At 41.8% G+C, this 25,109-nt stretch overlaps 1 protein-coding gene across 3 annotated transcripts; it reads right to left on the bottom strand.

The window, feature by feature from the left end:
- Nucleotides 1–1,212: 1,212 nt before the first annotated feature.
- cacnb3b (calcium channel, voltage-dependent, beta 3b) lies at nucleotides 1,213–25,090 on the bottom strand. Of its 3 annotated transcripts, none has more exons than XM_014339422.2 (14): nucleotides 24,820–25,090; nucleotides 11,453–11,572; nucleotides 11,084–11,206; nucleotides 10,842–10,963; nucleotides 10,584–10,636; nucleotides 10,006–10,025; nucleotides 9,756–9,836; nucleotides 7,844–7,902; nucleotides 7,512–7,612; nucleotides 7,187–7,338; nucleotides 6,080–6,175; nucleotides 5,809–5,979; nucleotides 5,666–5,713; nucleotides 1,213–5,592 (listed from the first exon to the last, which is right to left on the bottom strand). In XM_014339422.2, exons 1-13 carry the CDS (start codon nucleotides 24,856–24,858, stop codon nucleotides 5,684–5,686), a joined length of 1,167 nt encoding a protein of 388 aa, XP_014194908.1. In that variant the 5' UTR covers nucleotides 24,859–25,090; the 3' UTR covers nucleotides 1,213–5,592; nucleotides 5,666–5,683. The 3 variants fall into 3 exon arrangements, with proteins under 3 accessions (XP_014194908.1, XP_005914873.1, XP_005914872.1); XM_005914811.2 differs by lacking the exon at nucleotides 24,820–25,090 and adding an exon at nucleotides 16,938–19,051 and having other exon boundaries at nucleotides 5,670–5,713; XM_005914810.2 differs by lacking the exon at nucleotides 24,820–25,090 and adding an exon at nucleotides 16,938–19,050.
- Between the last annotated feature and the right edge of the window lie 19 nt (nucleotides 25,091–25,109).

The following is a 25,109-nucleotide window of genomic DNA, read 5'->3' as shown; positions in this document are numbered from 1 at the left end:
GGGGGAAATGTTCTATAATGCCGTTAGCCTTTCATTCCCACCGTTGATCACATCTGACCAGGTAGTACTCTCTATTTGGTTTGTGAGGTTTGCTCAAATAAATTGAAGTTTTAGTGTTTTTAGAGTTTGAAGGGTTAAAGAAAAATCTATCTAAAAATCTTGTATTGCTTAGATAACAGGAGAAGCTATGAAGTCAGGCTAAAGGAAGGCAGGGGTGAGAATAACTGTGAGGGCAAGTAATAAACTTGTATTCCACGATAAAATGTGTGTTTTTGACTAATCCAACAACACAGCAACTCCAGTAGAAACAATGTAAAACCTCTAAGCTTCATTACTTACAACTAGAGCAATATCAATATACATAATTATTGCATTTTAAATATTTAATTACAGGTCACTGATCGTTAAATAAGATACAGTGATGCAGAAAGTATGAAAAAGAAAAGTTGCAGGTTACGAACTCTCTCTAACCCTTCTAAACTAACTGCAGCATGACGTCTGTGTGATCATCACAGATGCCCTCTGATGGGACAGAGACAGGTGGCTGTGAATAATCATCAGGCATAAAGTGACACCTTCCAATATGGCTGGTACAGGGAGATGAGGAAGAGAGGTAGGAGGAGGCTGACTGCAGGAAGCATTGACACTTTAGGCTATCACACCTTGATGTATTGGGTGACAGTGTTGGTAGCTGAGAGCTACCAACACAGACTGAGAGCGGCGGCAGTCTACAAATAGCCCCAGAAAAACAAACAAAAGATGAGTCAAGATTCTGATTTTATTTATTTATTTTTCTGCCACAAAATCGTCACCAGATGGAGCTGTAACCCCGGAGGTCTGGCATAAATTTAACATGTGCTACATCAAATGAACACACTTTAAGCATCATTTTGCATTTTTTGAGTCTCTCTGTAAATAGGCATCGATTCGATCAAATATGGAAGTTATATAAATCTGTCAGTTCGTGAAATATGGTTTTATAGAGTACTGTACACAGTACTGCAGAGAGAGCAATGGTTCTCCGGGCTTTCCTGCTTTGCTTTTTCATTTATTTTGAGTCCAGTCCTTTTACCTGGCTGTTTTTTTCTTGTTTGTTTGTTAAGCCACCTAACAGTGATCTGTGCATCATTTGAATATAAAGATCACCTAAATCAAGGGATTAACCAATCTTGTGTCTAAACATAACAAAATATTTAGAAAAGAACCGATTTGAAATCGTATTTTTAGTCACCTTGTTACTAGTAGCCTGTACAAAATACATTGAAAAACAATCCATAGCAGATGAACACTAATTGAAAGTCATGTTCTTGATAAATAAGAAAAAAATCCAGCAAGAACATGACACGGGGCCTGATGATCCATACATTGCTTAATGAAGCCTCATAACGAATGGTTGCAGTGGAAGGATGGCTGTCAAGAAGTTCCTCTTAAGGAAGGCAATGAGAGAGAAAAGGCAAATTACACAAGAACAGAGCCCAAAATCAGCGGCAGGTCAAGGTTGTCAACATGCAAAGAGTGTGACTGGCAAAAGCCCAAACACACTGCCAGTTTACTAAATGCAAACCTGGAAAGAAAAACATCCAATAGAACATTTCCAGTCATGGATCGGCCTCCCCAGAGTCTGGACCTCAATACTGATGCAGTGTGGAATCATTATAGAAGAGAATGGACTCAAAGGCTGGAGGACTTTTCCCGAAGACGTCTTCAAGAAATGACAAGGAAACTTGCCTACAAGACCGATCGAGCTGTGTTAAAGAATAGATGTTAGATGTTAAAGATGTCCATACTAAACATTGACTTTCAGTCTCATTAGAATAAAAAAAAGTCTGTTTTTGCCTTATAGACTGTGTTTCCATGTATGTTTACACATACACTGAGCCTATTTCCCAGTTTTTGCTAATAAAACAGAAAGAAATGAGGGGTGGCTCAAGACCTTTCCAGGGTACTGTAAGCCCTGGACCAATGGTAAAAGATGATCATGTTCCAAATAACATGTATATGAACAATGTTAGCAGATTTGTTTCTAACTCTAATCCTGTGTTAGCCCTGCTGTGCTAACCCTGGTGAACTGTCCAGGGTGTAGGCTGCCTCTCGCCCAGCTAGCTGGGAAAGGCTCCAGCCTCCCTAGTGACGCTTAATTGAATAATACAATAATATATTGCTTACATAGGAAACACAGGTCATAATGAACAAAACAAGTGGCTTATTAGTACTTATATAAATTATGTTAGTAGATTGTTTTTCAGTGAATGATGCAAAAGTATGTGTGGGTTGATTATAGAGATCCGGAATATGTTGTTAAATTTGTTACGACCCCTCCCACCCCTTCTTACTATGCTAAACATGGGTGTCTCAGCCAAGGTACAACTAAGGGAAGAAACTTTCTTATATAGTAGAAGATTTCCACAAGATTTTTCTTCCTCACATTCATCTGCAATTAGTCCAGTAGTGTAGTTGGGCAGTGCTATGGGGTGGCTGGAGGACAGACTCACAACTTTAATTTCAGTTTGTCTCAATTTTGTTTGATTGATGTCAAAATGGGAAACTGCATCTTGTTTGTTGCATAGATAGCTAGAATGCTACTTCTGCCCTCTGTTGGTGGTTTTGTGAATCGCTGATGAAAAGTCACATGGCACACACAAACGTTAATGAAATGTTTTTTTTTATTCACCTCCTCCTTCTCGTGTGCTATTGACAAAAGATGCACCCATTACACATCATCATCAGACACTGTTGGATATCATTTATCTTGCAGACTTGTCAGAAACGATGAGAAACGTTGACATCATCATTAGGCCAAACAGTTTTTTTCCTCTGTATTGGAGGTGGATACAGCATAACGTTTAGTATAAATAATAGTAGTGCAATTATACTCCATCTTAACTGAGGAGATATTTTGATAGTCTCAGCTAGTGTCTCGTTGATGCTAAACTTTGTATTGCATACAGAATTTAGGCAAGTGAAACGCAATAGGAAATGATAATTGTAAAAAATTGTGCTTTGGAAAACCAAAGAAGTATAATTGACTTTTGTATAAATTTCTTGCAATAAAAATTAAGCAACAGGAGAAGCTGAGTAGGTTTTATCGAAAGAAGGTACTGTGCTCTCTGTGTTTCATCAAGTAGAAGTTATGTATCTCAAACCCGGCCCTTCAGAAATGAATCAGGGTGTTAGTGGAAGCAACCTTAATAGTGGTCCTATATAAGCTGTGCACCATTCTTTAAAAAAAGAAAGAAAGAGGATATTACATATAAACACATGCTTTCTGAGGCGCTGATTATAGAATTGTGTACTGGTTAAAACCTGTCAGCTTTTGCTGTTATTGTGCAATCTGCTAATAATAATAGTATCTGCATATTTAATATACAGTATTTACATTTAAGCCTTTATAATGCATATGTAAGTGGTTACATAGGTCGCGCAGATTTAGTCTGAAGAGTGAACGGCTCATGTGACGCTGATCTGAAAAAGCCCTTCTGATGAAACAGGAATACAATATATCATGCACATATATTCGATTATTTATATGTATGATATGTTAGCAGAATTCTGTTGCTTTAAATGACACAAGCAGTTGCATTAATGCGATTATTGAAGTGCTTACTGAGACGCATTCATTTTTGTGAGCAATGCAAGACATGAAATGGATGCAGAAAAGAGAACACTGGTGGTTGTATACGCACATGAAATCTGACATGTTTTTGATTAAAGTCTATGCATATATATAATGTATATCCTGCTATGTGGGCAGAGAATAAGTAATAATGGTTATAAGACCTGGTACTAATGTAAATACATCACCAGAGGTCACCCTCATGTCCAGTGATAATAAAATACTTTCCCAGGCTTGTTAGGTAGTAAACCTTTACAATCAGTTCATGTGCTCAGAGATCTTTTTCCTGTAGAGGAGATGAAGTCTTCTCAGTGGTGTAGTGTAGTGAGTGTCCACAGCTTCTTATTCCCAGAGCAACTTAATGCTGACGCTATATTGACAGAGAGTAACAGCAAAATATTGGACGTAAATAAATAAATGACCATGTTCCTGGCTGCGTAGCTTACGGTGATGCGCTTATTGTAATTTAGAGCTACAATCACCAAGCACCACGTTCAGAAGACACACTGAGGTAATATGTAATTGTTAATTGTCTACAGATGTTCTTGGAAATCATTAATCTTTCTCATTTCTAATATTTCCATTATTATTATTATCATTATTGTTATTATTATTATTATTGGCTTATTGGTTCCAAAGTTTTACTTTCAAACCATCTTAATGAACATTTTGAAGTTAGTCCTAAGTCAGGAGCAGTTGTGGAATAGCTCATGTTAAACATGGGTTATCTGTGATCAATTATTTCTGGGAGGATAAAACAATTTTACAAACTATTTTTTCTTTGGGGTAGGAAAATCATGTAAATACAGTCAAACTTTGTAAAGTGTAAGCATTTAGGATATTTAGATGTGATAACAGACCTTTTCGGGTTTTGCTTCCAATCATCTGCAAACCACAGTTATTATAAGTAATCCTTCCTAAGCCAGTGGACCAGCGTTTATACATTCATAGCTGTGACAAAGATGCATATAGACCGTCTGTGCATGTCTGTGCTTGTTATACATGTGTTCAGCATCACTGTTGTGTACAGATATGCAATCAGTGACACTGAGAGTGAGCTTACGAATTATAAACAGTAGTAACAACAGTTACAGTAAAAAGGTCAATAGAAAGAATAACATAAAACAGGAGCTGCAAGTAAGGGAAAGTAAGAGTCCTCTAACATAAGTGACAACATGATGCCTCTGACATTGCATTTGTGCTGTAGAGAAAACATTTGGTTAAACATTTGGAATGACAACTCATCGAGAGCTGCAGAGATGGAAGACATACAAAGCTGATTTTCTGTCACCCTCTTTAAGTGGCGTGTATCAGACACAAACCCCCTGGAACCCTGTGTTGGGAGGGTGTATAGGTTTTACACTGGTAGCTTTGCTATGCTACAGGACTGTAGGCTAACTTCCTCTGAACTTTACAGGTGTGTGATGTAGCTACAGTGAGAGGCGAATCTGCCTGTGTGAGCAAACGTAGGCTGGCGCACCTTTGTCAGGTGGGAGACGTGACTTCAAATGTAAAAGCGGGGAATGAGGTACGGGTTTAAGGTCACGGTGAGAGAAAAATATGAGAAAGGGGGCAGATAGTGAGTTGTAACTGCACTGCTGCACTGTTTTTCTGAAATACCAGTGCACGTGGAGCTGTAGAAATTGGCCCTGAGTTGTCGCGTGGTAGTGGGAGCAGGGAGCTTTTGCCGAGGGGGCAGCAGTAAGGTGGAGGCTCCTTCTTCTGTTGCAGCATTGATCAAATCATTCTCCTCCTTCTTCTTGTTTTCCTGTTTTTTGTGTCTTCTCTCCTTCCAGCTCACCAGCCTCCTGCTCCTTCTCTCTCACCATACTCTGCTTTTCCTCTTTTCTTTGGCCCAGGTGTGGCTGGAGAAGGTGGTGGCCAGGTTTGGAGAGACGAGGACTGCTGCTGCCCCCTGGTGGTGCCCTGGTCCCTGTGCGCTACGACTGTCTGACCCCAGCTGACAGCACAAGCTGCTCCTGCAGAGGTCGAAGGGGCAAATTTCAAGAGACGGTAACGATAGCAGATCCAGAAAAGTAAGTTTCATCTCACCTACATCTGAAGTAGTGCTCATTCTATCAACTCTTGAGTCTCAGAAAACTAGAGTGGACACAGGAAGCAAAGGATATGTGATTAATAATGCATCTGAAAGTAGTAAATCAAGCACCACCTGAGGAGTTTCTTTTTCCTCTTACCTGTTGGCTGGAGTTAGCAGAAGGTGGAGTTATCACACTTTGGTCCAGTAAGGGATTCACTGGGGCAGAACAGGGGAGGTGCGTAGCACGCCAATAAATTTCCAGGTACTCTGCAAGGTGGTCACATGCATCTTCCAGCTGATTCTCATCCAGGATGACATCAAACATCTCCTGTTGATTCAGAAAATGATAAGAGAAAACTTATACAAAGTCCTTCAATGAAAACTTTTTAAACTTTTAAAATATCATTTAATTACATAACGTGACATACAGGTGGACACTGAGCGAGCTTGTCCCCCGCCATCATCTGGACATTGAGGTGTTTGCTTTGTGATTTCCCTCGAGATTTAATCAACCTCTGAAGAACCTGCCAGATGATTCAGACACACACACACAAAAAATGAACGAGCATGGTTTTAATTTAATATCATACAATTAATTTATCAGTTTTAACCGCATTAGACACACCCCTTACAGACAGAAATTGTTTAAATAACGCTCATGCGTACGTTCAGTAAGAAAGATCTGTAATCACTCATCTGCCTGCTTTCCTGTCTCCATGTCTACCTCTTTTCTGTGCTGTCCGTCTCAATATTGACATCTTTACTCGAGTCCAATCATCTTCTCACCTGCCTTATTTGAGCCAATCAGCCTCCACTCTGTGTGGTTTAAATCTACGCTCTCTTTCATTCTCCCTTTCAGACTCTCATTTGTGCAACCCACTTCCTCCCCATCTCCCACTCAGAGTCACTCAGTGCTCTAAATCCTATCACTGCTGGGATTCTGTTCTGCCATTATGAGTCATCAAAGTCTCAATTCCTCTTCAATTCTTCCAAATGATTTCTCCTCATTGATTTGCCTCTTTTGAGCTCCTTCAAACAAATGTTAATCTGTACGGGGAGTGTACTATTTTAAAACCTTCCGAGTTGAACTTTCTAATTCTGTTATCATTTATCCATCCAATCATTTATCCATCCATCTTCTTCCTCTCATCCTATTCAGGTTTACAGGGAGGCTGGAGCCTATCTTAGCTACTATTGGGCGAGAGACAGGGTACAGTTCACCAGCCTGTCACAGGGCCAACACAGAGAGAGAACCATTCACACATAGGAGTCATTTACAAAAACCAATTAACCTAACTCTTAATTGCATGGACTGCTTTGGACTGCTGGAGGATGCTGGAGTACCTGGAGAGAACCATCCAACCATGTACGTCATTTACCATCTAAAACAAGGCATTTTGTGTACGATCCCTCAGATGCTGGGAACCAGCAAATATTTAAATAATTAAAATAGTGCCACAGAGGTTTAATTAACCACTAGTTTGCTCAGAATCCAGAATATGACCAGAAAGGCAGCTTTGAGGATTGTACTCTACTTTAGGTGATGAGACTTTGACGTAGACAATGATGGGAGCCAGAGAGGTTTTGAGGAGTTGTGCCGGGTGATTGATGGTGTCTGCGTCCAGGACGACCAGCTGAAGAGACTTGGCCAGCTCGAAGATCCTCTCTATTTCACTCTGGACCTCAGCTGTGAATGGCAGAGAGTTGCATAAGCCACTTTTAACAGAGCTGCATCACTTATTTAAGTTTTCCTGTCATTGAAGACAGAAGGGGCATCTATTTTTAGCATCCATCTGTCCATCTTTATTGAGCAAAAAAAGATCAAAGACAAGTTTTTAAAAAAAAATTTCTAAATCTCACCCAGACTTGAGCGTGTGTTGGATCTCTCCATTATGGCTTTCTTGTTCAGCACTGAGCGCTTTGCCAATGACAGATCAGCGGTCACCCGGGTAATAGTGATCCTAAACAAGAAGCGTCTTATCACATCACATCCACAACTGTTCCATTTCAAAGGAGGAGACGAGCTCGTGCTCCTTCTCGCTTGCAACTAAAAATAAATCATCGTCATCGTGTGTGCTTTCGAGCACGAAACGTGCAATGCAGAAACACACAAGCAGCTCGGCAGTTCAGACATAGCGTTACTGTACGCTGCTCTGCATCTGCAGAGAGTGACACAGACAGCCGTTACCCACCTGCCATCAAATCGGTGCTTTAGGAAGTCAAACAAAGCTTTCTGCATCATGTCTGTTACCTAGGAAACAGAAACAAGGAAGATAAGTGAGGGACGTTGTGAGAGAGAAAGGGCTGTGAAATATGCATTCACTCATGCACACGTCTTGCTCTTTAGTATTTCTTGCATGTTTCACTGATTTTAGTGACACCTGACTTTAAGTGTCTGCACTAAATGAGGATTAATACAGCTGTCACACACTATAATGAAGCTGTAAACAGCTGGAAGGACAGTGATGGGATTTTTTAGCTTTAAGACCAATCAGTTATAGCTTTGTAAAGAGACAGAAGAGTCAGCACAGATAAAAATGAGCAGCATTACAGTCCTTCTTTTTTCAGTGTTAAATCAGTTGGATGTCTGAGTGGCACAATGATGTTTGTGCACTGCCAGGATGAAGTGAAGCAGTCTATTTTCAAACAGTCCTGAAAAATGAATGGCCTTTGGAGTAGAGGATGAAGCTTCCACACTGAAACAGAGAGATGAGGAAAGAAGGCAAAGGAGTGGAAAGGAGGAGAGACAGTGCCGAAGAACCCTGATGAGTCGCCGAAAATAATTTGTACACAAGAGACGGAGCACAGAGAAAGAGAATGTGAGGGAATGAGAGAAAGAGGCAGCCTGGCATTCACCACTGGAGCATCCCCAAAGCACATTACCAGAGCAACGCATAAATATTTCAACACACACACACACACACACACACACAAAACAAACAGCTTGGCTCATAGCCTGCACCGCCACAGAGGAAAGAGCAAGGCAGGGAGAAAATGTTGAAGCACATGCCTCACATATTCATCCACCGAGTCATCGAAATTGATGCATTCTGACATTATTTCGTTTTGACTGCAGTGGGTTTTCATATGTCTCATCTGTGATGTGTGCATGTGTGTGTGTGTGCGTGTGTGTGTGCGTGTCTGTTCAGTATGGGAGTATAACACATGGTGTGGCTAATGCAAAGGGGCATACATGCAGTTCTGTAGCTCTCAGATGGATCTAAGATGCCTCCTGTGTGCCCTTTAATTTCATCAGGGTGGGACTGCGGCTTAGTAAAAGTGTTCATGGGATAATGGAAGCCAAACACCCCAGTTTTACTGGATCAGAAAATCCACACCTGATTAAACTCATGCTAGAAAGGGAATCCAGAAGAGAAAAAGAGCAGAAACTAGCTGGAAATAACTCAAACATCTAAATACGTTTAACATATAGTTACAGTAAATATTATTGCTTAATTTCCTGCTTAATTTCCTAATTTTTATTCTTTGTTAATAAAAGCAAAGTGAATGAAAGGCTTCACATAATGGCTAATTCCCAGTTAGATTACTGCAACATTAAGTAATGCCTCAGAATAGCTTATTTGTCTTTTTCTGGAAAAGCGATATGGTACATTGCAGCTCTGTGGGCTGCACTTAGGCACACTGGTACTTTCAGCTAACTGCTTGTGTCAGCATACTAATGTGCTCATAATAACAATGCGAGTTTACTAATTATACACATTTTACAGCAGAGGCTACTATGGGACATCATAATGTTTGCAGCAAAAAAGTGAGATTTTGACCTGGCAATGACTCATCATGAGCAGCATGAATCTCAAATTTCATAAATGTTCACACTAGAGACAAAGTTAAAGGATGGCCAAACTATTGCTGAAATTTGTCGTTTTTGCTTTGCATCAATTTGTCAGATAGCTATTGCAATATTTTCTGACTGGACCAAAATGCAGCTGTGATCAAATGTGTTGTCCATAATAAAAATACATAAAAAACTATCTCTAAAAATACATTTAATATTTAAATCAAATTAATTTACATGCATCAAAACACAAGATTAAACAGAACCAGGCCCAAATAACTGAAGAACAGTACTGATGGCTGACTCACCTCGTAGCCTTTCAACGAAGGACCCACCAGGACCACCGGCCGCATTGAAGGGACCACATCATATGGGGGAACATGTTCAGTCTGCACAGGCAACAAGCAGACAGTGTGGAAGTCATGAAAATTAAGATATGTGGAAGTTACAGTAATACACGATCACAGAGATAGATTTTAAAGTTATAAAAATTTAATAAAAAACATTTAAATTAAATAATCGGAGCAGAGTGATACACAGATGAATACCCCAACATACCTGTTTCTGCTTCTGTTTGGCTTTGAAAACAAACAGAATGAACATTGAGCAAAGAGGCGAAAAGCTAAGTGGGTTCTTGCAATTAGTGATGAGCAGGGGCGTGTCCAGTGTTTGTGAAAGTGGAGTGGAGGGGCTTATGATTCCACTTAGCAAAATTGCAAGTTACTAACTGGGCTAACAAGAGTAAAACATTTTTAAACTATAAAGACTAAACAGAAATGAGTAACCCCACTCTGGAAATAAACTGAAAATAATAAAACAATTTAAAAAAAAAGAACAATAACAATCTGGGCTCTTTTTTTTTGCATTCACTCGAGTTTTTCTTCACAATTGCACAGTTTTGTTAACTGTGTGTTATTCAGGAAGCTCTGATCCAAATTCAGCAGTGATCAAATAACTTTTGAACTTCAGTTTGATTTAAAGTAAAACTCTATAGTAAAAAGATTTTTGTAAACACGTGTTTTCCCTGAAGGTCACATTTTTGCCCAGAAATAGTCCCTGTACGCAAATCTGACTCAGTAGCAGCTTGAAGGCCTGACAGACAGACATGACAGCAGGACTCCTTCAGTCTCTCTCACCTGCAGATGGAGGGGTGGACCTCCAGCCTCCGGATGACGCGTTCCCTCCTTTCCTGTGGAGCAACATAATGCAAAGCTTCATTATGCGTGGATCCCCTAAGGAGGCAATTTAGAAAGAAGGACCTCCAAACCACAGCAACATATGAGCAGAAGTAATAAAATAACTTTACAAAGAGTGTGCTGCAGAGGAAGCTGCTAAAATTAGGACAACAGTGTCAGAAAAACAGAGAGGTCTCTCAGAGCTGCGTAATCTCTGACCTAGCTGCTGCTTTCTGCTCTTGCTTTATCCTCATGGCCTCAAGTTTGACTGGACTGGGGATGAAAGTGATGTCTGCCCCTTCCTTCACCAGTCGACCAATCCACCAGTCATTGTTGTATTTCTGTGTAACAGTGAAAGACACCTCTCATGATGCAAGATGCGTTAACATTAATCAGAGTAAATATTTATTGTTACTTTATTTGTAAACCATGTACAAATGCAGAATTGTAATGGCTCTCACCTCTTTTATGTGCAGAAAGTCTTTGGTTTCAAAGTTAATTGCAGCACCTTGGACTGGACAATCTTCATCAAGGGCCCCACAGTAACTCACATTGGTTCTCACTGCAAATGCTACTGATTTAGCCTGTGGACGACAAAAAACCAAAACAAATAAGATCTATGGCAATATATCGAATGACCTTTTCTTTAATATTCAGCAAAATTTGTATCTGAAGATTAGTTTTAGTTCTGTAGACCCTTACACACATAAAGACTAAAGTGGTTGACTGGAACGCAAGCTTTCAGCATGACTCAGGACTTTATTGCTGTACCTGTGGAGGTAGAGGTGATTTTAAAGCCAATAATTGACCTTTGACCTTGAGGCTCTCACCTTGGCTCTCTCCAGCTGCAGCTGAGCCTGGCGCTCGGCTTCACGCCGAGACGCCTCCTGGTCCTCCTCCAGGGACAGGTCGGAATCAGAGGGTCGACTAGTGTAGGAATCGGCTGAACCCTGAGTGAACGAGGAAAGGAAGGAAAGTCTTAAAGCAGGTGGAGAAGACATAAATCAGCCCAATAAGGTACCTGGAAGCAGCTGTTCAGAATTCCTCACGGCATAGAAAACACAGACTTAGCTCATATGTTGCGGATTCAGCTACAGATAGATCATCATCTACGCATTGACCTCCGTACTTCCCTTTTCTTTCCTTCCTATTCACCTGTTTCTGCACCTGGGTTTCTTCTTCTGCAGCTTTCCAAAGCATGTCACCCAGGGGAATATGAACACGAGTTCTGCAACACTAACAAGCAACACGACCTTGCTGTCTATTTATTCACTCAGACTGGCACACCATACATTGGCAAAAGTCCAATTTTCAACCAAGCATTTTGATAACACATGCTGCAATATCCAGACTTATATCCAATGTCTGGATATGATTTATAATGAAACAAAAACAACAACAACAACATAGGACTATTACCACTGGTACTGCTTTACAATTTAAAATCACACTGTCAGTACTGTATAAAGTCTTGAATACAAGACAGCTTTTTCAACACAGAAATAGAAACCAGGAGAATAAACCAGCTGTACTCCACAGAACCATCCAAGGTATACGCTCAGAGGCAGGGGAACAATATGAGAACCACACCAGCAAACCTGGAGATGGAGCAATACTGGAAGAGCATATGGGAGAAGGACGCAACCCACAATGTCAATGCTCAGTAGCTAGTGGATCTAAAGTGGCAGCACAAATGAACAGACTGGTAATGGATGAAACACACCCAGAATTGTTAACTGAAAGCCAGACAGTCCTGATCTCCAAGGACCGCCAGAAGGGAGCGGTCCCATCCAACTACCAGCCAATAAGCTGCCTTAGTACCACTTGAAAGCTCCTGTCAGGCATCATGGTGGCTAAGATGAACAGGCACGTGGGTCAATACATGAGCAGGGGCACAGAAATGAATTGGCAGGAATAACAGAGGAACAAAACGCAAGCTCTTGGTAGATAAAGCAGTCGCCCAAGACTGCAAGACCAGACTGACCAACCTGTGCAGTGCCCGGATTGATTACAAGAAAGCCTGTGACTCGAAGCCCCGCACATGGATCCTGGAATGCCTAGAATTGTACAAGATCAACAGGACCTGTAGAGCCTTCATCAGGAACTCAATGGGGATGTGCCAACAACACTAGATGCCAATTTCAAGCCCATAGCACAAGTCACCATCAAGTGTGGGACCTATTAAGGAGATGCTATGTCCCCACAGCTGTTCTGCATAGGCCTGGACCCCCTCAGTGAGATCATCAACAAAACTGGCTGCGGATACGACTATGGAACGGAGAAATCGTCAGCCACCTCCTGTACATGGATGACATCAAGCTGTATGACAAGAGTGAACGAGACATCGATTCACTGATCCACACCACCAGGATATACAGCAATGACATCGGAATGTCGTTCAGGCTAGAGAAGTGCAGACAGATGATAACAAAGAGAGGGAAGGTAGTCAGAACTGAGGGGATGAAGCTACCAGAAGGAAATATTGCAGACACTGAGGACAGCTACAAGTATCTGGGCATCCCACAGGCATCCCACACGAAGAGGCTGCTAAGAAAGCTGCAACCACTAAGTATCTGCAGAGGGTCAGGCAAGTCCTGAGAATCAGCTGAACGGTAGAACAAAATCTGGGTTATCAACACCTACGCCCTGCCTGTGATCAGGTACCCTGCTGCTGTTATAATAAGGAGGAAATAGAAGCCAGTGACATCAAGACGAGAAAGCTCCTAAACATGCATGGAGGGTTTTACCCCAAGTCCAGCACCCTGAGACTGTATGCTAAGCGGAACGAAGGAGGCCGGGGACTGGTGAGTGTCAGTACCACAGTTCAGGATAAGGCAGCAAACATCCACAAATACATCAGGAAGATGTGCTCAGTGAATATCTCAGGGAGCAGAAATGCACCAAAGAGGAGCAAGAGGAGGAACCATCATGGAAGGACAGGCCCCTGCACAGCATGTACCACCAGCAGATAAAGGAAGTGACTGACATCCAGAAGTCCTACCAGTGGCTGGACAAAGCTGGACTGAAAGATAGCACAGAAGCACTAATCATGGCAGCACAGGAACAAGCTCTGAGCACAAGATCCAGAGGCTGGGGTCTATCACACCAGGCTGTGTAAAGATGCCTCCTGAGATAATCCAGCACATAACAGCAGGATGTAAGATGCTAGCAGGCAGGGCATACATGGAACACCATAACCAAGTGGCCGACATAGTGTACAGAAACATATGCGCCGAATATGGCCTGGAAGTCCCTAGGTCAAAATGGGAGACGCCCACTAGGGTTGTGGAGAATGGCCGAGCTAAGATCCTGTGGGACTTCCAGACACAGACGGACAAAATGGTGGTGGCTAACCAACAAGCAGTGGAAGACAGCCATAGTGATAGACGTAGCAATACCAAATGACATCAACATCAGGAAGAAGAAACACGAGAATCTAGAGAAGTACCAAGGGCTCAGAGAAGAGCTTGAGAAGATGTGGAGGGTGAAGGTAACAGTGGTCCCACTGGTAATCGGAGCAATTTGTGCAGTGACCCCCCCCCCCCAAGCTAGGCAAGTGGCTCCAGCAGATCCCAAGAACAACATCTGAGATCTCTGTTCAGAAGAGCGCAGTCCTAGCAAACTGCAAACGGCAACTGTGCAGGACCCTCAAGCTTCCAAGCCTCTAGTAGAGGACCCAAGCTTGAAGGATAGATCGCAGGGGAGATAGGGGAATTTTTATGTATATGTATTTTAAAAAGTGCTTAAATGTCAGTCAATCATTTCTCAAGAACATCAATTCTTGAAATGCCACAGTTTAATCATTAAAAATGAATTAGTAAATCCAGCACAGACAGATACAGATGTAAATAAAACTCAGAATGCTCACTCCATAAACTCCACACTCATCCTTTCACTCCAAGCCTGCTCTTCCCTGGTGGCTGCGGTCCCAGCTGGATGTAAGGCTGGAAGACTCCTCACATACCAAACAGGAGTATCCACATAAGACACCTAAATATACCTCCAGAACAACGTCATCCTTCATTTACCTTTTGTCTCCCACCTGCCTCATCCCTCTTTCCACCTCTGTCCCCCCTCACCCAGCCCAGAAAAACCAAACAGAAAAATATTTTAGCTGAATCCAGCACAGAGTTTTGTGGATATCATTCGAATATCAAAGCCTGCCAGAAGCAGAACAGAATCTGAAGCGTCTGCCAGCGCAAGAAACAAAACCTAATTAAAGTCCATAAAGTTCTACAGATAGAACGGGAGGATATTTATTCTAAAGTTCAGACAGAGTCTCATTAGCACACAGTGCACACACACACACACACACACACACACACACACACACACACACACACACACTAACTGTACTGTTGTTGTCTAATTTAACTGCTTTGATTTGCTGAAGAAGGGCTCCACAACAGTCATTTTCTCTTTGTCACTGTCCAGATCTTTGCATAGACATAATATCAGCTGTCTGCTGTCCAGGCATTTTCTTTTGCGTCACACAAACCTTGTAAAAATATACATGGCAGAAGTTGAGAATCTCACATTAAACCTATCTTTTAATAGTATGGGGAGCCTCTGGGGTGTTTTGCTTCTGTCTTTCTAACTACTTCTCATTCTCTTTCTTCCTCAGTGCCTTCCAACTATTCATATGTACCCAATTAGTATGTAGAGAATCGTCTACACAGCCTCAAAGGCAAGTGTGATACATCCCATGGTGCAGTGCCAATAAAAGCCAGTCACAGAAGAATTTCACAGACTTTTGCCTCTATTGCAATTCTGTCAGTGAAGAAATAAGAAAGCTGGAACTTTGGAAATAAGCTTTTGCCAGCCATTATGGGAACAGATGCTGATATGCATGTATCAATTCCAACTCATCAGTATGGGTAAGCATATTAAAGGGCATGAGTAAAAAAGAAAAAAAAAAACCTTTACATTTTAAGCTTTAGTGTCAACGTGACAGCATAATGGCTTTGTTGCTTTAAAGCTGGATGCTAGTTTAATGTCCAGTGTACAGACTTACACCTGGATTTCAGTCCTTCTGCTCCTAATACTCTAGATAGGTTAAATGCAGATAATGAATCTTGATCATAATTTTTAAATAAACTGTTAAGTGATCTAATGTATGACACAGCCATGGTTGTAATCCCTTATATTTATGCATCCTTCAATCCATATTTCTAACAAACCGAATATATTGCAAGATCAGAAAAAAAATCATGAATATATTTCACTACTTATTCCAGTCTCTGACAAACTCTGTCTCACTGTAAAATAAATAAATAAATAAATAAATAAATAAATAAATCCTTGTTCTGATTGCACAAAAATAGGACCAAGAGTGGAATCTAACACAATCACAGACACACTGGTCAGTCTCAGTGTTGAAACAGCTTTGCTATACCGTGCAAACTCACACCTCACTCTGTTTGACTGACCGGACCCTTAAAAAGACAGACCTGCTCACAGTGCAGCTGACAGTTATCGGCAAAGAGGGTGTCGAGAGAAATCCCCCAGATGTTACGGACTGGAACGTGTGATAATGACACAGCAGCAGTTGTAGATTCCTGCCAGCAGAGGGAAGCATGCACATGACAAAACAAGTTTCCTTGCTCATGAACCAGCTGTTAGAGCCATGGTTTGCTCTTTTTATACTTAGCCATCATGCCTGAAGTAGATGAACAATATTATGGCAATCTGTGCAAAATAAGATACATATTTATGCAGATGTATAAATACACATTATTCCATTAATTGTTCAGTACATATCAAAGTACTGTTATGTCTTTTATTCCAGAAATTATACCTCAGTCTTTTATTTTTGAATTCCACAGTGAAGTGTTGAAGCTGCTGCTGCATTTTTACAATAATGTCATGAAACATTATTGTAGACAACAGGGAAAACAGACCCACAAACGGGTCTGGGGTATAATATTTATTGGTATGGATGACCTTATAAACAGACAAGCCATAAATAAATGGGTCATGAGTCATATTATTCATCAGACAGGCCACCCACTGAACTACTAGTTAAAAGCACCGCTGCAAAGTAATGGAGTTGAGATAGCCTGTGTGTTTTCAGTTCAGTGTGTGTGAAGAAGAAAAGAGGGAGGGAGGGACGAGAGGACAAGTAGGGGCTATGCTGGAAAAGTGAATGAAGTGAACAGACTTCTGCTGAGAAAAGAGTGAGAGGGTTGGGGAGAAGAAGAAGAGGGAAAAAAGCAGAACGAAGACGCCTCTGAGCAGAGCGATGGAGGACTCGTAGATGAAGAGGCTGGAATCGCATGCAGAGTGGTTAAATAAGGGGGAGGGTTAACAGCGTACCTTGTTGCAGATGAGTCCTGTAGCGCTCGAGTCGGAGGCAGACATGATGCTCCTGCCAGCGCTTTCTTCCCCCCATTGCAATGAAAAAGCGGAACCCTCCTCCCCTCAGCCCGTGGTAACAGTGGGGAGAGAGGGAGGTGCGCGATGCCTAAGTGCTTCACAACCACTGCTGCGCTGCCTCAACAGTCATTTCCTATACAAAATTGATGCCCTGACTGCAGCACTGTTGTGTACACGCCCGCATGCTGGTATTGTGTAGTTTCTTGCTTTAGCTGCAAGTCAGACTTCATGTAATAAATTTAAAGAAAAAAAAAAGATCTTTTCTCTGCTCATCTTTGCTCTCCCTTGGGTTGCCCTTCTCTGCCACAAATCTCATGCAGCCCTCTCCAGCATCATATTCACAACCCTTTCAGGTTTTTCCATACCTCCCTCTTATGTAAGTTCAGGTATTAAGAGATCCTGAAAAAGATACACATATATCTATATAAAATCAACAACTACATTGCTGGAGTGGTGTTTACTCTCACTGTGCAGTGTATAATTTTTTACTGGGCACAGGGAGAACTTCTAAAAATAAAGCAGAACAAAGGATAAGCTTGTAAGCCTCGATAAGTAAAAATAACAATGGCTGAGCAAAGGAAAGCTTAAAAATAGTCTCTGATTGTCATTCCTCTGCCAATTGGTATCTTCCCTTATTGCACAGGAAAAGCAAAATGAATAAAACTCAGAAATGCAGAGGATGTAAAGCCGTTGATGAAAGAGAGGCGAACATGTGGATGCAGAAACAGGAAGAGAAGGCGAGAGGGGCGAGTAGGGTAGGGCTTGCCTGCTTGCCCTGCCCTGCACCATCCTCCTGACAGGAAGGTGATGCATGAGTCTACAAAACAGAATTGCATCGGTGAGTCAGCAAGCAGCCATCTAGAGTCCATCAGATGTCTTAATAAGCCAGAAAGAGACGTCTCCGTTGCAGAAGAAAGTCTCGTTCCTGGCGAGCCAGGCCTGGATGCCTGCTCTATATGTTGCCCCAGGCACTGAAGACCCTGATTTGGGGTCCATTGTGCTGGCAGCATGCATGCTCTCTCACCCTCACTGAACTTTCGCTGCTTAAGAATGAAGAAAGTGCACTCTGCCAAGGCTTTTAGGAAAAAAATGCCCTGGGGCTATATTTCTGTGTGGCTTTTTACAAGCAGGGAAGCATATACCATATTAACACACACACACGCACACACATAGAGACACACACATTATTAAAGTTATTGCAATAACTCTCCGATCCCTCAGCAGAGAAGATATGGTAGCTATATTTCCATCATTAGGGCTGTGGGTAAAACAGCCTCTGAGTAATGGCACCATACAATCATAAAGGGAGAGAGAGTTAGAAGGAATGAAAAAGAGGGCAAGAAACAAGCAAAGGCTAATATGAACTACATCGCAACAGAAAGAGAACTTAAACATGCGAGTTTTCAATACATTTTTAATGTCAAATCATTAGTCTGCTTTGCTACTGTTGATTCTTAGAGCTCTATATTTTCAAGCGAAATGGGTGGAGGTAGATTAAGAGAAAAAGATGACAGGAAATTGTGGGAGAAATGAAAAAATACAGAGATTTTTGAAGGAAACAGGCAGAGAAGAACACAGTCAGACTAGAACAGGAAGACAAGATTAAGAGAATATGTCTCTTTTTTTTGTTATTAATTTGCTGTTCAGGTGCTCTAAATATAGCTCTCCTCTCCTCACACTCCTCCCAACAGTGACTGGGCCTGGCAGCGGTGGGGGAGATAGCCGAGGGCTGTTTAAGTTAAAGTTCAGTGAGTTTTGATGAATTCCTTAAAGAAAGAGTAAAGCAGATTTGAGAATGGCTCAGCTACATTCACTGAAGCCAGACAGACAGTCTGAATATGAATGAGCCAATATGGGAAACAAGAGCAGGGATCTGTATAACTGTGCATGCACATGTGCGCTGTCTCTGCAGTAAAGGTGGGTTTATCTATATTGTATCTATTTTTAATATTGTGGTGCAGTTGTACCTTACAATAGCAATTTTGTTCAGATTTTACACAAGCCAATGAAGACAAAAAATGAAATTCATTTAGAGAAAGACAGAAACTCAAAGTGTACATTTTAAAGTAATTTTATATTTGTATATATGGTTTGTTTATCTTGAAGCAGGTGTCAAAAAATATAATAATATGGTTTTGGTAGTGAAATTCTTTGAGGGCGTAGTGTGACGGTTCACACATTTCGCCTGACAAGTAAAAAATCCTCTGTTAAGTCCTGGAAGGAGACACAAATCCTTTGGATCCCTTTTATCAGGAAGGGCACTCAGTGTAAAAGTCTGCGTAATCAAATATGCGGAGCTACCTGCTGTAGTGATCCCATTGTGAATAAAGAAGCACTGAAAGTAGTTTTATCAGTGGCATCCAAGTATCCAAGTACTGAATCCAAAAAAGGCAAAAAAACAAAACCCATAGTTAAATATTAGATTTTAAACCAGCTCAGTTTTTGAGCACGAGCAGATCTTTATTTGATACTCTCGCACGCCGTTACTTTCTATGATTATCTGTCTCTCTTTTTTCCAACCATACTCTTGTTCTGTAAACAATGTGAGAGGCCCTGTGCCATCTGGGCTTTAAAAAAACAGCTCCAGATCTTAACGACAAATATGGAGATTAACATGCTGGAACTCTGCAGTCAACTGCTCATCTTTCTGGCCTTGTAACTCATGAAAAGGCACCTTACTTTCTGTGAGAAGTGTTAGCTGAGGCAGCAGTACAGGGAAAGGTGGATCATTCAGAGCCAGAGAGAAATGCAACCAGAGTAGGGCAGAGTGGATCAATATGAGAGGCACACAGATTGATACTCCATACTGTCCTTTGCAGCTCCACCCTCCTCCTGCTCTAATGTTACCCCAGAATACTTTATCCCAGTCTTTAATGAGCCTCTGGAAAACCCTGCAGCCTATGAGGACACACTGATAAACAGCTGTTCTCTCAACACCAACTCCACTCTTTAAGGAGACCTAAGGAGTGATTACACCTTGCATTTGTCAGCTGCACAGATAAGTGCTGCGAATACAACACTGACGATGTAAATATGTGACTAGTTATGGATGGGTTGTCAGTGACGCTGGCATACAGTAGAAGAAGACGCAGCGAGCGTAGCCAGGAATATCTTTCATCCATGCTGACAACTTGGCCTTGCCGGCTACACTGTGCATCGTTAGACTTTCATCCCCCCGGGGATCCCTCAACCTGACTTCACCAAACTGCTTCAAAGCGCAGAGAGGCTGGAGCTAACCCACATAAAGCTGTGTACCGACGGTGCAGTGCAGAATTAAACAGAACTGCATCCTTCATTAAGTCAGATGTGTTTGTTAAAAGATGACCTGATTTAGGCTTTAGATTTGAGTTGGGCCTAATTGGTGTGTCTTGTTTAGTGCACCGAGCTAACTGGGGGGGATTTCAGACTTATCAATATGTAATGGTGGCCTACATACTCACGCAATCCAGCTTTACATTGAAAAAAAGTGTTTTCGCTCACGTTTAAGTCTCAAAACTATTCAGTGACTACACGGTGTAGGCGAGGAAAGATGTCAGTTAACAAAAGCGAATTAGATAGATACAGATGGATTTTCTAGATTAAACCAGTCCTATGGATACATGAAAGCACATTGTAGGCTATTGTCTTTTCTTTTATCAAGATAACAATGAGAACACCGGTGCACAGATTCTGGAGAGGACCTCAAAGAAGCTGGAACTGGAACCTTTGTGGTCCTCTCAACATTGCTGGTTCATCAAATTTAATCAAGGCTTTGCACACTGATGCACCAGCACACACACACACACACACACACATATATACGTGCACACACAAACACACACAAAGCACTTGGCTCCTCGCGGGACAGGCTTTTAGTGCTCTGTCTCATGCAGTATTTAATTGACCCCACACAGGAAGCCTAGCGGTCCCAAATGCACTCCTTCCCCCCACCAGCAGAGAAAGAAACGCTTGCGAGCATGCCCACAGCTTCCCACCATTGCTCCTCTTTCACACAACTGCACTAAATGCCATTTTCTGCTTTAGTGCAACATTTCCAGTGAAATGTGAGTGCTGAGGGTGAGGAATCTGGATATCCATCAGATCTGTTCACAGCGGTCAAATGGAGATCAAAATTCAGTCTTCCCCCACTTTAACAGCTGCAAACAACTCCACTCTTCAAACTTTCAATCAAAATTTAATGAGGAAAGATTTTTCCATTCTCTTTAAAGTCAGCCAAAATCTTTTATCATCTGAAAATCAGACCTGCTGTGAGGTCTGAGCAATTTGAGGCAAGGAATTTTGATGTAGAAGAGATAGCGCCATACTTACTCAGATAGAGGTAGGAGAGCAACACTCCCCGTCTCTCTTGCTTGCTCTCTCTGTGCTAGGCAGTCATGGTGTGCTCTCTCTCTTGTGTAACACTGAAGTGTACTGTAGCGTGCTTGTAAGCAGACTATCCCTCTCTCTTTCTTTACAGCCCCCCTCCTCTCCTATTCTCCACCACTCAGTACACAACCCTTCTCTACGTCAGTGAGGCTCTCTATGCTCCACATAGCATCCTCTCTCCTCCTCCTTAGTCTACCCTTCATCTCTACCTTGCCTGTCCGATGGGACTTTGTACCAAAAGCGCATGCTGGGTTCTTTCAGAACTCCACCATGATGCTTAAGGTGACTATGTGATGCAGCATCGGGTGGCACTGAGTCTTAAAGCAACAACCAAGGTAAACATGACTGGGATCCCTAGACACTTCAGAAGCACTCGAAGGGAAAAGCTGGAGTCATATTTAATTATACCATATCTGATTTTCTTGTAATTTTCACAAGTTTTTAACAAAAATACCATTGCCAGAATTATTTGGGCAAACCAATTTACGCTTGTACATAGTCGATGAGCAAGTAATTCCAAAATTAAGTGTTGTTGCGAAGTTCTTCCAAGATATCTGGTGATCACTGCCAAATTTGTATCAGTAGAGTTGTGATGAAAACTGATGACATAAATATGTACCATGTGTTGTAACTACATCCTTCTGTACGTTTTCTTATCTGCTTATCCAGCTATCCCACCTATCACAGGGCACAAGTGGGATACACCCCAAGCAGACATCTTTAAAATCACATATTAGCCCAACAAGCAGAACCTTCTTGCAGGGCTAACTGTATAGAGCACAGAGACAAAACCTCCAAGGGGGAAAAAAATCAAGCATTTCTACAGTCCTGTCACATTTTTCAGCCACTCTGGATTTCAACATCTCAAAAGCTAAAAGTTTAAAGAAGGGAGAAAGTCTGATGGTGATGAGAGGGATATGGGGGGCGATGTTCGACACGTGGAGGCGTCCCCGGTGTAGCCTGTGGTTCGCAGAGTGTGGTTCGCAGAGTGTGTTTTGCAGACGTCATGGATGGCTGTACTCTGACAGCTGCTCGGCTGGTGAGTGTGTGTGTTTTATGGGATGTGGGAGGTCTGCACAAACCAGGTTCATTCATTTGTGCTCACCACACCTTGCACCTTGTATCTATGTAAAAAAGCAGCAGATATGTCAAAGCCAAGTAGTCTCACACATGAAGGAGGACCATGGTTGGCTAGACAATCTCCAACAAGGCTGAGATTCATAATTCATAGGCTAGGTTGCAGAAAATAGTGAAACTGGAGGAGGAAAAAAAACAGAAGAGGGACACAGAGGAGGCATCCATTTTCATTCTGTGAATAAAAATATGAATGAATGAATGAAGGTTTGGAAGTTAAACAAAGGGAGAAAAGGAGGAGAGAAAGAGAGGAGCTTTAGGAGCTGCACCCAAGCATTGAGTGCAGATGTCTGTCAGTCTGTCCCATATGAAGCGCCTCTGTGGGCAGAGCTGCTGCTGGTGCATTATGGATGAGGAGCTATTTTAAGGCACTGGGGATGCTGCATTTTGATTTTTGAGTGGAGGGAAGCTGACTCCTTGCTGCCAAATCCTTTCATGAGGTTTATACAGTACTTGATGGGTTCAGACAAGCAGGTACAGAATGTGTTCCAGCACACCAAGAGGAGGGAGGAGGTAAACAGACTGGAATGTTATTGAAGTGAGCGAGAGTGTCACCACGCAGTGCTTCACACAGACAGTGTACTTCTTGCAGTGGCGAGCTGCGCACATGTACCTTACATAATCTCCGGTGAGGCTGTTCACTGAGAAGTTAACAAGCAGTGCACTGAGAAGTTGGTTCAAAGTGGTTCAGATATAATCACGAAAAAAAGTTTAAAAAAAGAAAAAAAGAAGAGGGATTTCAGAAGTTTACTGTGAAACTCATAATGTAAACCACAACTACAGATGTGCATGCAGCTACAGTTTGTTTTTTGTAACCTCTAGTACTTCACTCTCAAATGAACATTTGAAAGAGCCTTATTCCAAATAAAAGTTTTCTCTATACAAGAGAAAAGGTAATAGTTAAATATGTATAAAAAGTTAAATATGTATAAAAATGACTCCCCCCCCCCATTTTATTCATTGAAAAACGCTGTAAGCTGCTTTTTTTTTTTTTTTTTTCAAATAGAAAAAAACAGAATCAATATCTAAGATCTGATTTTGCATTGAGTGCTGAACATTTTGCACAGCAAATGTAGTTTTTGGGATGAGTGCCAAAAAGTCCTCAGCATGATGACAGAGAGACTTTTAGCACTTCATCGTAATGCAGAGGGACTGAGCGGACCTCCAGTAGTTTGCTTCCAGACACACAATGAAGCAGATGATGGACCTTTCCCAGCCAGCTGGCTGACAGTATGGTCAGAATTATGTATCCTGACTTTTCAGTCACCTTTAAGTCCAGACCCCCTGGGTGAGATTTCCTAATATCGTTTGGTGAATCATCTCACCATAGCTGCAGGTATATATTGATCTGTCTTTGTGAAATGCAACCTCCAGGAAAGAAGAGCTTTCAGAGCACCATGGTAACTTTGATTAAATTAGGCATAAAACATCACAAAATGAAACAACCTAAATAAGTGCAGATTGCTGCAGATGCAACATTATTACATTGATAATTTAGCAGAAATCTGATTTTTGTGTTTTCTATAAAGCACCTAAAGCAGATTAGATTATCAACAGAGAATCATTTCACTTGTATCTATTAACATTGTGACTAATTCAGGCTTTGCAATATTATCTGCAGAAGTAACTTCGCCTGTGTTTCTCTCCCTCAACATGAAACACGTTACTTAGTAAATAAAATACTGATACCCATCATATTCGGCCTTAGCGTTGTCACTCTGATTTAGGCACTGCATTACATCACATCCTCTGATGAATGACTGGAGTCCTCTCACATTATAAACAAGCATGAAGAATCTAAAGGAGGCAAAGACACAGCCACACAGTTTAACTGATCGTTAATTACCACACTCATTCACAAATGCATGACACCGGTTATGATCTAAATTGCTTTTGTTTTTCCTGCAGTATTAAAACAGTTATTACCTCATTTTCCATAAAGTGGGACTATAAACACACACGCAGTTCATCTGTTGCGCCAGCTGACCAGTTTTGTTGTTTTGGGTGAAATGACTATCACGAACATTTCAAAGCTCATCTGTCCCTAATTCCAGCTGGCAGACAGTGCCATGCACGTCAAAGCTTTTCCACTCCAAACGGAAGATTCCCAGCGTGGTCAGCGTGTCTAATTTAATTATCAGCATCCCAGAAAGGACCTGCTACTACTACCTTCGCCCCCCTTACAGGTCTGCATGGTACTGTAAATGCACTGCACGCAGGTTGGTTTCAAACTCCTTCCAGCACAAAAAACAGTCCAAATTTTCCTCAGTTACCTCGACAACATAAAGGTAAAGAAAAGAAGAGGGAAAAACTGAAAGCCCACCTCGTTCAGCAGAAAGACGCTTGAATTGGTCAGGGACATCCGCAGATAACAGCAGTCTCGGTCACCACAGCCCAACTTGGGTGAAAAAGCCACAAGGCATCAAGTAAAGGCAGAGCACCGCGCCTCGTCGAAACATTTCCACAGCCCGAGAAAACTCAGCTGTAATAACGCTTCATTTGGATGCGATGCTCCCACGGCATCTGCGCTGTAAAATCTCTAGTTTCTGGATTCACGGCATGATCAATGACTGTACACAAAGCCACGCGCACGGACACACGGCTGGATAGATT

The sequence above is a fragment of the Haplochromis burtoni genome, unplaced genomic scaffold, assembly GCF_018398535.1.
Source record: "Haplochromis burtoni strain Fernald_Lab_line unplaced genomic scaffold, NCSU_Asbu1 Contig_9, whole genome shotgun sequence".
In the NCBI taxonomy this organism is placed as follows: Eukaryota; Metazoa; Chordata; class Actinopteri; order Cichliformes; family Cichlidae; genus Haplochromis; species Haplochromis burtoni.
Note: the sequence above shows the minus strand (reverse complement) of the source record. Positions and strands in the feature narration are given on the sequence as shown.

What these genes read in the sequence shown, in the direction of transcription:
- cacnb3b (XM_005914811.2), bottom strand. Translation starts at nt 16,982, where the DNA reads ATGTCTGCCTCCGACTCGAGCGCTACAGGACTCATCTGCAACAAG. An exon ending in TGCAGCTGGAGAGAGCCAAG is followed by an intron (nt 11,207 to 11,452) that starts GTGAGAGCCTCA and finishes TGTCGTCCACAG; the next exon opens with GCTAAATCAGTAGCATTTGC. An exon ending in AGCTCGCTCAGTGTCCACCT is followed by an intron (nt 5,980 to 6,079) that starts GTATGTCACGTT and finishes CTGAATCAACAG; the next exon opens with GAGATGTTTGATGTCATCCT.